Source organism: Cyprinus carpio, chromosome A13, assembly GCF_018340385.1.
Source record: "Cyprinus carpio isolate SPL01 chromosome A13, ASM1834038v1, whole genome shotgun sequence".
Taxonomy (NCBI): Eukaryota; Metazoa; Chordata; class Actinopteri; order Cypriniformes; family Cyprinidae; genus Cyprinus; species Cyprinus carpio.
This window is the reverse complement of record NC_056584.1, coordinates 249,053-262,508: the sequence shown is the minus strand read 5'-3', so window position 1 is coordinate 262,508 and position 13,456 is coordinate 249,053. Positions and strand designations below refer to the sequence as shown.

The 13,456-nt window shown below is 36.2% G+C and overlaps 1 protein-coding gene across 1 annotated transcript; it reads left to right on the top strand.

Moving 5' to 3' along the window:
- Positions 1-2,334: 2,334 nt before the first annotated feature.
- On the top strand, positions 2,335-11,989 carry LOC122134110 (proto-oncogene c-Rel-like). The gene is made up of 10 exons (XM_042768284.1): positions 2,335-2,480; positions 3,181-3,216; positions 3,969-4,108; positions 4,219-4,367; positions 4,871-4,962; positions 8,525-8,665; positions 10,060-10,164; positions 10,443-10,658; positions 10,907-11,050; positions 11,157-11,989. The coding sequence occupies exons 1-10, from the start codon at positions 2,474-2,476 to the stop codon at positions 11,987-11,989; spliced, it is 1,863 nt and encodes a 620-aa protein (XP_042624218.1). The 5' UTR covers positions 2,335-2,473.
- The last annotated feature ends 1,467 nt before the right edge of the window (positions 11,990-13,456 follow it).

The following is a 13,456-nucleotide window of genomic DNA, read 5'->3' as shown; positions in this document are numbered from 1 at the left end:
AAACTTCCTTGTTCGTGGGAGATTCCCACTGCGTACAGGGGATTACCCTAACCAGTTTAACAGTTGCGTGAACTTAAGCAAATAGCCTACAAGCGGCGTCCATTTTAAAAACCGTTTAAAAGACTGGTCATCATTTTTAATAACAATGCCCACTTTTAAGCTAAACTGTCAGAACGAGTTAATGTACTTTTTTTTTTTTTTTTTCTTTCAAAAGTTGATCACCGGTACTTTAAAGGAATAGGTTCACCACACAGTGAACGTTCTGTCGTCATTTCTGATCCTAATGCTGTTCCAGAGGCTTTCTTTCTAACGTGGACCCACAAAAAAGAGATGTTAAGCAAAATGTGAGGGACTGACAGCGGTCACCTTTCAATATCGCTGCATCTTTTTTCAATACATTGAAAATGAATGGTGAATGGAGCCGTCATGTTGACTAATGTATAATTTCGTGAAGGAAATACACGATGGATTGGAACAACATAAAAGCGATAGTATGTTAATTCTTTGATGAACCGCCCCTTTAAGTCTGTATTATAAGAATACATTTCTATAATCAATTGAATAAGCAGGAGAACATAAAGAGTGAAAAAAATCCCAGCAACTTTCTGACTTACTAAAGTGAAACTTTTTGTAAGAAACTAAATTTTTCGTGGGATTTCAAAATCTCAAAACGTATTTTTATTGGTTGAAATGGAAAGTAAAGTAAACAATTATTATAAGCACCTTGATGTGTCTCATTTTCTTTCTATCTAATTTGAATTTGACGTCGCCCTATGCACATCCCTCATTGCACATGCGTACGCTGAAAGCTATGGCAAGCCTAATTAACATATTTAAATAGTGTCTATTTTTGTTTCTAGTACTTATTTAATACCAAATATGTAATCCAGTAGTGACTGCTATCTGTTCAGTTAGAAACTACGTAAGGAATAATTGACGACGGATCATAACGTGGGTGAGAGAGAGGAAGACAGAGACATATTAGACATTAAAAAACAGACATCTCAAATTTAAGTTATGCTAAAAACTATTTGCAAATCTGAGTAATATATTACCAGCATCCCAGTCATTTAAATTCTGGTTTGTGGCCGGTTTACCACCTTGAGTGTGCATTATTTTTTATAATAATTCAACAACACTGAGTCAGTTATTTTGTTTATACTACAGTTATCACACCTCAAAATGTTGATGTATTTCAAGACGTTTTTGTCTCTAAAACGCTCTTGTGTGTAGGCCTATGACAACTTTTTTACACATACCATCTCAAGCCTCTGTTGCTTATTTTTAGAGCTTCCATGCTTATTTCTTACTATAGTCACTAACTCAGTTATGTGTGCTTGTGCATTCAATTTGCCATGGGTTTATTTTCTAGGTTGTCTTTACAACAAATTATATCTGTACCTTAAAATTTGTTCTTGGGAGTAATATCATCTATGAAATATATAAATTAGGCATAGGTATCTACTGGCAGAATAAAATGCCAACGCATGCTTGAACGCTGGTACCGTGTTGGTTAATCAGTTTTCCATATAGTCTTTGGCATAAATTAAATCTGTAATGTCTAATATATCTCTATTTCTTGCACTAATATGGTTTTATATTATTGGCAAACACCTTATTTTAATGAATGAAAAATGTATGCAAGAAACATTTTAACAATGACATTGCTAGACTGAAAGTGGTACACTCCACAAAATGTTATCAACACAGAAAGCACAACAAAATAAAAATAAAAAAGTTTTTACTTTTGATGTTATGCTTTCTGTTTGTTTCTTGGTTACTATTATCTATCCACCTATATGTACTGATATTACTAATATTTAATAGTACTTATACAGCCACATTTTTTCACAAGTTGCAATTTCTTTTTTACTTTTTTTTAAGTAATGACTAACTAGAATGGCTGCTTTATAGTTCAATTTAAAATCTTAGTGGTAACTAGCTAGTAACAAATGGAATAAATAGAAACTAGTGCCTATTTAATGAGTATTAAGAAAACTGGACAATAACTATTAAAAAAAAAGTTACAACAAAAGAACAAGTACTTGCACCTAATGCATAGCTGTTAGTAATACTGCAATTAAGTATCAGCAGCAACTGGAATACATACAATTCATGAAAGGCAAAAATGTGAAAGTAAATAGTTAGGCTACTTGCTACTTTTGGAATAGTGAGCAGTAGCAAATGAGGGAGAAAAAATCGTAGTAGCTATGTAATAAATTAATTATTAGCGAACCTGAAAAACTCAATATTGTGTTGTGATTTATTGCTAGTACGTAAAGAATACCTTTTAACTGAGAACTGTTAAACCGGCTTGCCACAGAGGGGCGTGTCCTGGTCTGTGGGCGGGCATTTGTATATAGTGGGGAATTCCCAGTCAGTAGGCCTACTCTTCTGTGTTGAAGTGTTACTGTATATCTGTTCAGCACTTTAGAGCTCGGACGTAAACCTAAGACAAGAGTGTTCGCATAAAATGGATGGTGAGTATGAATATTTATGAAATTAATCAAATGTCTTTTTCTTTTCCGTTTCTTAATCTTTGCTGTCTTTAAATTATGCGTACAATTCAAGTCTGTGTAATATATATTCGTTTCAGAACAGCATCGTTGTTTTGAGTTGTTTAGACTGAGTTTAATCTACCAACTCATAATTTTTATTATGTAGAATCCGTCTAAATAACAATGATTTTTATGTTATTTTCTGTATTCTTGGGTTTGTAAATATAATTTACAATGTAACGATCAATGTAACGTTAATCTGTAATCTTACAATATAACATGTTCTACATTTTCAAATCTGATTCTGTTTAAGAAAAACTTTACAGGCTCGTAGTTTTATATATTACAGGAAATAAAAAGCAGAGTTGTCTTTGTGGAAGGCGTACAATCACAGAAATCACTTGCGTAACAAAAGCAATATTATTCGCATTACCCGAAAACAAAGTTCTAAAGTAAAGACTTCGAAACTTACGATAAATCTAAACTAAACAAATCAAAGGAGTTGTCAGTACATGAATACATGAGGGACCAAGTAACACCAGGAAATAAAAATGAGGAACTTTTAAAAGCTGTTTCAGCTCTCTTCTCATCTGCACGTTTGTTCATTCTTGTACAATATAAAATGGATTACAATATATTTTTGTATTAATCTGTGTTCTTCTATCCATGTTTTCCTGTACAGTGCATTCCATCTCAATGCACAGGGACCCCAATCTAAGTAAGTACATCTTCATCTGTGCCAAGTCTGAAACGCATTCTGTCGTTACTAACGTTAGTAACATGTTTAGGGTGGATCATAAACTTTGCTTAATTACTCATGAAGTATGTTTAAACGTCACCCGTTGCCCTAGAATTTTTCAGATTTCCTTACCTTACTTCCTCTTTTTTGATAAAGATATAACTTCCTGTTAGTGACTTGAGCAGGCAGTAGTGAGTGACAGCTGCACCCTTCACTTAATCATACATTAGACGTATTTCATGTATTATAACCATAGATTTAATAGCTTCCTCAGCTTAGTTTATGACATTTCACAGCGTAAGAATGCACAGGCAAATAGATCTCACGTGTTCTTGTCAATGTCAGAAGCAAGTGTGTTAAAAACAACCAAATATATCGCATGGCAAATGCAGCTGTTTGTGCAGGTGTTTAAAGAAGGTATGATATACTTAGTTTAATGGCACCTGGACCAGCTGGTAAAGGTCTGTGCTGACAGGTGCAGAGAGAGGGAAATTATTTACCAGCAGGCTGGGTTGTTTGTGGTCAGGTTATGGTCAGGTTCTGTGAAAGACACAAGATGTTGTTTCTGCAGGTGTTACAAGCCCATTGTCTTATTCTTATGCGTCTTCAATGTTGGCATTTTAATAAATAATACAACTCATTTAAGTTTTTGAAATGCTTTTGAATCATTTGAATATTTAAATGAATGAAATTCACATCTCTGACTGACGTCATTTTGCCGGTCTGTGCAGTGGGAGAGCCCTGTGCTCAGATCTTCGAGCAGCCGAAACAGAGAGGCATGCGCTTCAGGTATAAATGTGAGGGTCGTTCAGCAGGCAGCATACCTGGAGAAAGAAGCTCAGACAATAACAGAACCTACCCAAGCATTCAGGTACCTGACACCACTAAAGAAAGAACTGACTGTAAAATAGACTTTAAGGAAAATGTTCCTTACTAAGTGATTCAATAAACGGCATCTCTCTTCCTATCTCTCCCTATTAGATTCTAAATGTTACCAGAAAAGGAAAAGTACGTGTTACCCTGGTGACCAAAAGCGAACCATATAAACCCCATCCTCATGACCTGGTGGGTAAGGACTGCAAGGATGGTTATTATGAGGCAGAGTTTGGACCTGAACGAAGAGTCATCGCGTAAGTTGGTGCTTTTAATGTTAAAATGCTAAAATAATTTTAATGTCACATGAATACAGAAGTTTAAAAAGCTTTTTATTGTAGATATTGTATTATCTGCATATTTTGCTCTAATCTCATTTGGTCCTGTTACCATTTTTCTTCTGATGAAATGAAACATCTCTGTGCCCCACATCAAAGCCATTCCAATGTGCTTTCCGTATTACTCCAGCCCACACACTACCACAGTTCTCTTCCGAAGGGCTGTCCATTCTTTTTATTTGTATTTTTTTTAAAAAGCATGTTGTGTCAGAGTAGGGAGCCGTGCGGGGATTCCCCGATATGCAAAATGAGAGCCTTAGAGCTCCAGTCTGCCCTCAATTTTAAACAATATGTCAATATACCTCACTCTTCCTGTTAGCTTTATTCGTTGTTATCAGTTTTCAAGATGGACAATACATAGAACTAAACAAATCTGGCTGCTCAAAATCAGACTACACAGATTGTTTCTTTGTTTTTCTCAGTTTTCAGAACCTGGGTATCCAGTGTGTGCGGAGACGAGAAGTGAGAGATGCCATAATGCAGAGGATTGCGCGGAGAATCAACCCCTTCAATGGTGAGAACCAACCACACTTTTTTTCTCAAGGCCCAAATGGAATCTGCATACACAGAAAAGTCCACAAATTGAATCCGAATTGGAGCGAAATGATTAAAAAAATGTCCACACTTGCCCCAACTAATTTGTTTTATTATATTAACAGTTATTCATTTAGTATATGCTATTATCCAAAGTGTCTTACAAATTAGTTATATATCACAGATTTATCCTCAAATTTAGCACTGCAAATTCCATCTGGGCCTTCTAATCACCACTTATCATTATTACTGACCCAGTTTCTTTCACTTTTACTCTCATAATCAGAAACTGTCATCTGACAATGCAGTTAGAGTAGAAAAAAAATCACTTCTCTTTATTTAGTGAAGATGTTGCACAACTGGCTGCGGTATTGAGTGCCATATGATCAGGGGGAATTTATTCAGAGAGGGAGGAATGTCAAGAGGAACTGTAAACTATACGTTTTTGTGTAACTGATAACTTTGGCTTATTCTGCTTAGAATTTGCAAAAAGCCAAATACTTCAGGAATTCCATGCAAACGATTGTGCGGGTGGAAATTACAACAGTGTCAACATTTTTAAAGCAGCATTTCTAGGTAATTTTGGTCTAAGTTTCAGATTGTCTTTTGCCACCACCAGCAATGTTTTTGTGCTAAATAACTCTGATTAGTCTGACTAGTTGACCTACAGAGTAACTTTTGGAAATGAGACTTTAATATCGAGGATATTCTTTATAGTTTTCTATATGAAGTGATTCAACAAGAATCATCGTGTAGTGTCATACCACTGTCTAGTCAAACGATATTTGAGAAATTATGAAAATGTTGCAACAGGCCTTTACATATAATGGTTAGTGAACATAGGGAATGTTAGGCTGTGAACTTGACTTTGTTTGCTTCCTCATGCTTGTTCTGTGGCTCTCTGTGGTGACGGGCTGCTCGCTTCTGGCTTCTGCTGTGATAACCAAATAAAGATCTCTCTGTTTGGCTGCAGAACATTCACAATCCCTTGAAATTTAGGTAGATTAGTCATGGTGGCAGTCATTGTGAGATTAGTTTTGATATTACTTTTTTGAAGTTTGGTCATGTGTTGAAGGGTTGACCTGCCAGAGATGACCTCATTTGCACTGACGGTTATCCCACAATGATTGCATTGATGAAGCTTACATATACAGTGTATACTATCATTCGTTTTATTTATTGACTAGATAATCGAATGTTTGTTTGTTTTTGTGAGGAGGTATTCATTTTGTGGTTAGGGCTGTCGGAGACATGAAAGTATAGCTAAGGATTAAATGTCATACCAATAATTGTGATTAATGATGAAATTGTTTCATGTTCTGCGTAATACTCCTACAATGAAAAAAAAAGGTTACTTTGACGTTTTCACTCCAACACTGCTAGTAAATTTTGCAAACAGAGAAACAGTTAGTAGCACATTGAATTAAACATGAAATTTAGTACGAATTAGAAAGACTATATTGTTTTTATTACATAAATATAATTATACATGAATAAAATATTTCTCATTTGGGTCAACCTTCCATTTATACTTCACCATTTGTATCTAGCCAATATAATATCATATTAGAATATTTTGCAAATAATACATTTGTTTTAGTGATTCATTTAGTGTCTGCTAAATAATTAAATGTTAATGTGATTTTGTCATTTTCATGCATCAGTGTGGTCCAAACTGTTACATCCAAAACTATTTGCCAATGCATAGATATTAACATTAAGTGAATCAAGAGCACTACATGTTCGCATTAAAACCTGAGGGTTTGAGGGTTCGGATTAAGTCAAAATGTGCATTTCATGACATTCCTTCATTTGATTACAATTCCCTTATTTGGTAGGTAATATGTGCACGATAACTCACAATTATTCGAAATCACAACTAGTTTAATTAGTAGGCAAACGTGCCATGTTGCAAAAAAGAATGTAACTGTAAAAACGCGTGGTGTCAGTGGGGTTGCCCATAGTTGGATTTGCCGTGATGGGTGCTGAGTGGGTGTTAGGTTTCACAGATGGTAGGTTTAGGTGACGAGAGATGAGTTTCAGGCTTGGGAATGGTGGTATGCCCACAGAATGGAGAATCTTAACCTGCCTGCCCCCATTTTCTCTATACAACTCGAACTCTCTGCTTCATCTTCCACCAGCCCACGTTAACCTAATTCATCACCCACCTGCAACTCCTGTCCACTCGTCCCTCTTGCTCTCTGACTTCACTAAATGCAGAACTAGAGGCGCACATATACGCAAATAAACATGACCACACCGTGGCTCGCAGTTGCCTTTCTCACACTCCGCCTCTCGCTATCTTCCTCACCCACTCATCTCCTCCCACCTTATCTCTGTTCCTCTGTTCCTTCTTGTCTGTTTTACATCTGTCTGCTGTACTCCTCGCTGCTCAGCTTCTGTCTCCATCCTTCTCTCCAATTTCTGGGCTTGTGGTCTGGACAGAGGTGTCTCTTCACGTCAGGAGGCCGCCCCCTTTACTGCAGAGTCGTCAGTGATACTCTGTCACTCGAGCTCTCTTTCTAACCCACTGCGATATTTCCACCTGCTGTGACCTCAGAGTGCTCAAAGCTCATCACGGCTGTGGGCGGGATAGCCGTGGGGTGAGAAGAGACAGACTCCTGAGAGTTAGAGTGGGCGGAGATATGCACACTGAGAAATGTCTGCACGAGCACCCGTGTGGGTGGTTGTGTGCTTGTAGGCTGATGTGTCAGTGGCATTTCTGGTGATGCTGCTGGGTAGAATCTGCAAGAGCACTAAAATGCTGCTTGCTTTTCTGACTTGGACAACGTTTATGCTTTGTATTAATGCTGCCTTCAAATGCACCTTGTTCGGGCGTTCATTATTACATGTCATGCGTTCAAGTCCGAAATATAACATGGAAGCAGTTAAAAAAAAAAAGAATTATATTGTAAAAAATAAACCACTTATTTATACATGGTATTACAACTAAATTTGAAATCAACCATGCACAATGGCTTAGATTGTCAAGTATTGTTTAGTCTAAAAAATACTGTAAAATTACGATATACAGTATAATGTATATATCTATAATTTTGAATTATAAATTTTTATATATATATAAACGTATATATTTTGCATAAATGACCAACATTACAGTAATTTACTGCAAAAAGTACTATATTAAAGTACATTTATTTAAATTATCAAACAAAAGGCAATGCAAAACAGCACAATACTTAAACAGATAAAGAAAGAAATTTATTTTAAAATAATATATTATTTATTTTTTGCATTACAGTACTTAATTTATATTTTTCAGAACTGCATGCTTTTTTATCATGAAAGAATTCTCATGTTAAAATGTGTCAGCTAGTTTTAAACAAACTGACCTGGTTTTCATTCTCGTGCCTGTTTCATTTTCTTCTCGCTCTTCCGCTTTCCTCTTCATTCACCTCATTCACATGACTCTCTCAATATCTCCTGCTCTGTTTTGACACATAAATTACATCTAGGATTAATGTGTTGATATGTTTTTTTTGTGCACACTGCAACATTTAACATATGTTTTGTGTCCACAGTTCCCCGGGAACAGCTTCTACAGACTGAGGAGTATGATCTGAATGTGGTGCGTCTTTGCTTCCAAGTTTTCTTGCAAGATGAGACCGGGATGTACAACACCACGCTGCCTCCCATTGTCTCAAATCCCATCTATGACAACAGTGAGTTGACACATATAAGAAGCACCTAGCATTAAATGTGAAGTGTGGCAACACTGCATGGCAACAAATGGAATTGAAAACTCTTTGTTTGGGAACATAACAACACTGACTCAGCCAGTGACTTGTATTTAGTTCATTTAGCTCTTTGGTGAGTGGGTTGTTTTTGATGTTGATAGTTGTAAAGAATTACACTTCACTGGGGATGGTAGGGCTAATCTTGAAATAGAATACAATATTTATTATTTATATATTTTTTATGGTGCCTTTTTAGTTATGCCTTTAGTTTGTTGATATAAATAAAATAAAAATGATTACAGTATTTTTTTATTGTAATATAATGATTTTTATGAGTATAAAAGTAAGTAATATTGAGAATTTTTATTAATTTCACTCCATAACAACCAAGCTAAATTTAACATTTATTAGTAACTAAAAACATTTTTGTGGAGTTTTATATAATTTTCAAGTATAGAACTTGTTAAATGATATGTTTTATCATGTTCTATAATTTAGAATCAATTTAAATTAGCAAAAATTTCTGAGTCTGAAATTTAGGATTATTTAATGGTCATTAAATTATCATTATTGGTTTTCAATATCTGCTATATTTGATAGTATTAAATTTTAGATTGAGAAGAATGTGGTATAGTGATACACTTTAGAGCACAACTGTTTGGCAGCCCCCTTTGACTAATTTATTGTGTGGCATTTAACATGATGCAAGTCACTGCTATCACAGAGCATGAAGCTGTCTATGCATCGCTTAGGTGACAGTTCTGTAAGTGACCACATCCCACACTACAGGAAATGAGCATGGTCCATTTCAACACTTCCTCACGTGATGGTTGTGTACTGCGCGATGCAGAACAGCAGTTCTTGCAGAGTGTTTTTGTGTGGCTGTGTGATGCTAAATAAGTTAGCGGATAACAAAAAAAAAAAAAAAAAGGGTCAGGCCATGACTTGGTCTTACCCTTTCGTCTGCTTGTAGAGTCTGATTCTCAAGTCTTTCATGTTGTTCTCATGACAATGCAGTAAAATTTTGCTGTAAAACAAAACATGTAAATGCTCGAAACAAGCATACGTAGGTATGTTTGACCAGAAATCTTTTATATATTTGCAGCCAGTATTAATATGGCAAGCCATTCTTTGCCATCACAGAAATCAGTACAACCCAGAAAAGAGGAAGTAATAAACCACCCCGCCCTTACTCTCTAAATCGTGACAGGTTTGGCTGCTTTTTAGTCTCAGGACATAATGTTTTCAAGTGTGGCTGTTCCTGCAAATACTTTAATTAAATCAAAGAATGCGAACAATTATTTCCTACTGCTCATAGTAGTGCATGTCTGTTAAGATTTTTTCTAATCTTTAATCTCAATGGCCTGTGCTTGTTTCAGGGGCCCCAAATACAGCTGAATTGCGAATCTGCCGGGTGAACAAGAACAGTGGCAGTGTAAAGGGAGGTGATGAGATTTTCCTCCTCTGCGATAAAGTGCAGAAAGGTATGGGAACATTTTAATTATTTGAAAAAAATATTTAAAGTGGTATCGATTTCAGCCATTTTGCTAACTTCAAGAAAATTAAAAGCTGAAATAGAGAATTGAAATTCATGTTGGTATTTATTAAGTTATTTATTCAATCAAACAATCTCATATGTTCTTTTCTTTTATTCATCATTCATTAATTTTATTTTATGGAAAATTATCTATCCATCTTCCATTGCTAGTTTTTTTTTTATGCCATTCTTTTATTTAATTACCATCACATCACCTTACTCTAGATGACATTGAGGTGAGGTTCTTCACTCAGACCTGGGAGGCCAAAGGCTCCTTCTCTCAGGCAGACGTACACAGGCAAGTGGCCATAGTGTTCAAGACACCCGCCTACTATGACACCGCCATTACAGCCCCTGTCACAGTGCGCATGCAGCTTCGACGGCCCACGGACCAGGAGGTCAGTGAGCCTATGGAGTTCCGCTATCTCCCCGATGACAAAGGTAAAAAATCCTCCTGTAGTTTTATGATACCCCACATCATGGATTGTATGATTTTGGCCCATGCCTTCACTGTTCATTTTGTTGTTACAAATGGGTCAATGACAAATAAGAATATCCACAATAAAATATTTTTAACATTTTTGATTTTGATAGTCCAATTTGGCAAACATGAGCATCATACATCATTTTATTATATATATATATATATATAATATATTTTTTTATTTTTTATTTTTTATTTTTTGCAGATCCATATCGCTGTCAAGAGAAGAAACGTAAAATTGAAAGCCAGATGAAATCCTTCTCTAGCTTCTCCCAAGGAGCCATGAGCTTCATGAACAGACCAAAAGCAGTGCCTTCACCTAGCATGATAAATCAGAGAATCAAACTCGGTAAGATGCATGGCACTTTTCATGTAACCCAAACTAAATACCAATATATCTAATTTTTCTTTATGTAAACAGTATTCCTATATAACCCAGTGTATTCTTCTTACAGAGCAACAAAATTATTATAGTCCATCCAGTCATGGGGTGATGCGCCAAAATCCGACAGGCTATTATAACAAAGCCCCTCCATCCTGCTCCATGATGCCACCCCTAACAGAGCCCCTACCATCAGGAACACTCAGTCAAGCATGGACCACTCCAGTCACCAACACCACCAGAGCCAGTAATGGAGTGGGCCTACAGCAGGTGAACCCAAGTCCCAGCATGCCCACCACAGGGGAAAGTGGAAACAGCCTTCCTCTGCTGACCGCTATGGATCTGGAGATTCTTCAACCTGATGGCCCAACCAGCAGCCAGCCTCGACAGGACCAACTGAACCAGCAGGTCCAGCAATCCCAACAGCCACCTCAAAGGCAAGGCGTAGAAGGAGCCCATAATTGGTATAACTTTGGCCAACAACAGCCTCAAAGCACACAGAATGGGGCAACAGGTACCGGTGGGTCAATGGGAACTGGCTACTTGTATCCAGGCAACATGGATGACGATTTGTTTCAAAACCTGATGGGCAATCATCAGCCAGGCCTATCACTGAAACAGGTAACTCAAGGGCCGAGCAATATGGCTGTGCTGGGGCCCAGCTCGGACTGTGGGCAGTCCTTCCCCGCGCTCCTGAACTCCACCACCACCAATGGAAGTACCGCAGAGACCATGAGACAAATGGAAGCTGGTGGGCCCAATCAGAGGGCCTCGCAGATTCCGTACCCTACCAGCAGCATGGGGCAGGAGAGCCATCTTGATTCTTTTGCCTGGACATACTACCCCGAAAAAGTAAAGTGGAATTCCATTCCAAGTGTTCAAGATGTTCATGATTTTGTTCTTTAAATACAGGCTCTGATTCGTGTTCACTTAATATATTTCCTGAAAATCAGGAGGGTTTGTTGTCCTGGAAATACTGTAAGATGCTGCAACCAATTAGGTAAAGCAGTGAGATTTTATGAAATGTTTTATGTACATATCAGTCTGATGGTCATACTGGAGTAGTTTGTCCACAAACACTCAATTATGGCAGGGTAATATTCGTGTTCCTTAACATGGGAACTAGCAGGGAATTGTCCCTGGGTAATGGCTATGTCATTTTAAACATGCTTCTTATCCAAGGTTCTCAAACGTACTGTTTATAAAAGGGTTTTTTTATTGGTAACTCGAAAGTGATATTATGGCTTTAGAAAACTAAGACCAATGTCTCATTATATTTTTACTTTTTATTCAACATACACATGCTAATTGTGGAGTTTGCTTTTACATTGCATTTTCTGTGGGTGAGTTTTTTGTATTTTTATCAAATTAAAGTTTATACTACTGAACATGGATTTTGTGATTTCAAGTATGTAATGTTTGCTACATTCTGAGCTGGTTTGTTGCTACATTACTGATAAGTGGAGGTGGCCCCATGTTTGTTTTCATTCATTCATACTTGTAATTGAATGCATCATCTATTTCTGTTTCAGATTCCAAAAGTTCAGGTAAATAAAAAGATTAAACTCTCTATTTTGGTGTACATATGTCTTTTCAAAGAAACATTCAGTTATAAAGAATGAAGAGGAGCCTTTGGATGTGAATATGTCTGGCTTTCATATTTCTAAAACCTGTTCGTCATATGCTTATAAGAATATGAAAACCAGTGAAGCAGTCACTGTGTCATTCAAGCAGTTTCAAAACTCAAAAACAGGGCTATATATAATGCATAGAAACTCGTTGTTATGCTGAGTTACTCAATGATTTTGAAACTTGGGAATTTTTTACTTCCTAATGAAAGTTTTTGATTCACTTTTTTTCCCACAATTTGGAAATATACTCTTTTACTTTTTATTTCTGTTTTTATGTCATTTCAATACTGGAGTTACAAAATGATGATGATTTTATATGTTGCATGTATACATGAGATATTGCACAAACCATCAGTTTAAACAAATTGCATTTAAAATCAATCAGAAATGTGCTAAAATCATAAATTACCAACACCCTCCTGAAGTGACAGAAGTTGTAAGACTGTGTAAAAATATAAACTATACCATTCAAAAGTTTCACAGTATTGTGATATATTATGAATATTACAAAAATTGAAAAAAAAATTCTAGTTACATATATTTTAAAATTGAATTTATTCCTGTGACAGTTTTACTGCTTAATATTTTTGTGGAAAGCAGAATAATTTTTTTTCAGGATTCTATGATAAATAGGAAGTTCAAAAGAATAGCATTTATTTGAAGTAGGTTTTTTGTAGCATTACAAATGTCTTTACTGTCCCTTGATCACTTAAATGCTGAATAAAAGTATAAATTTCTTTCA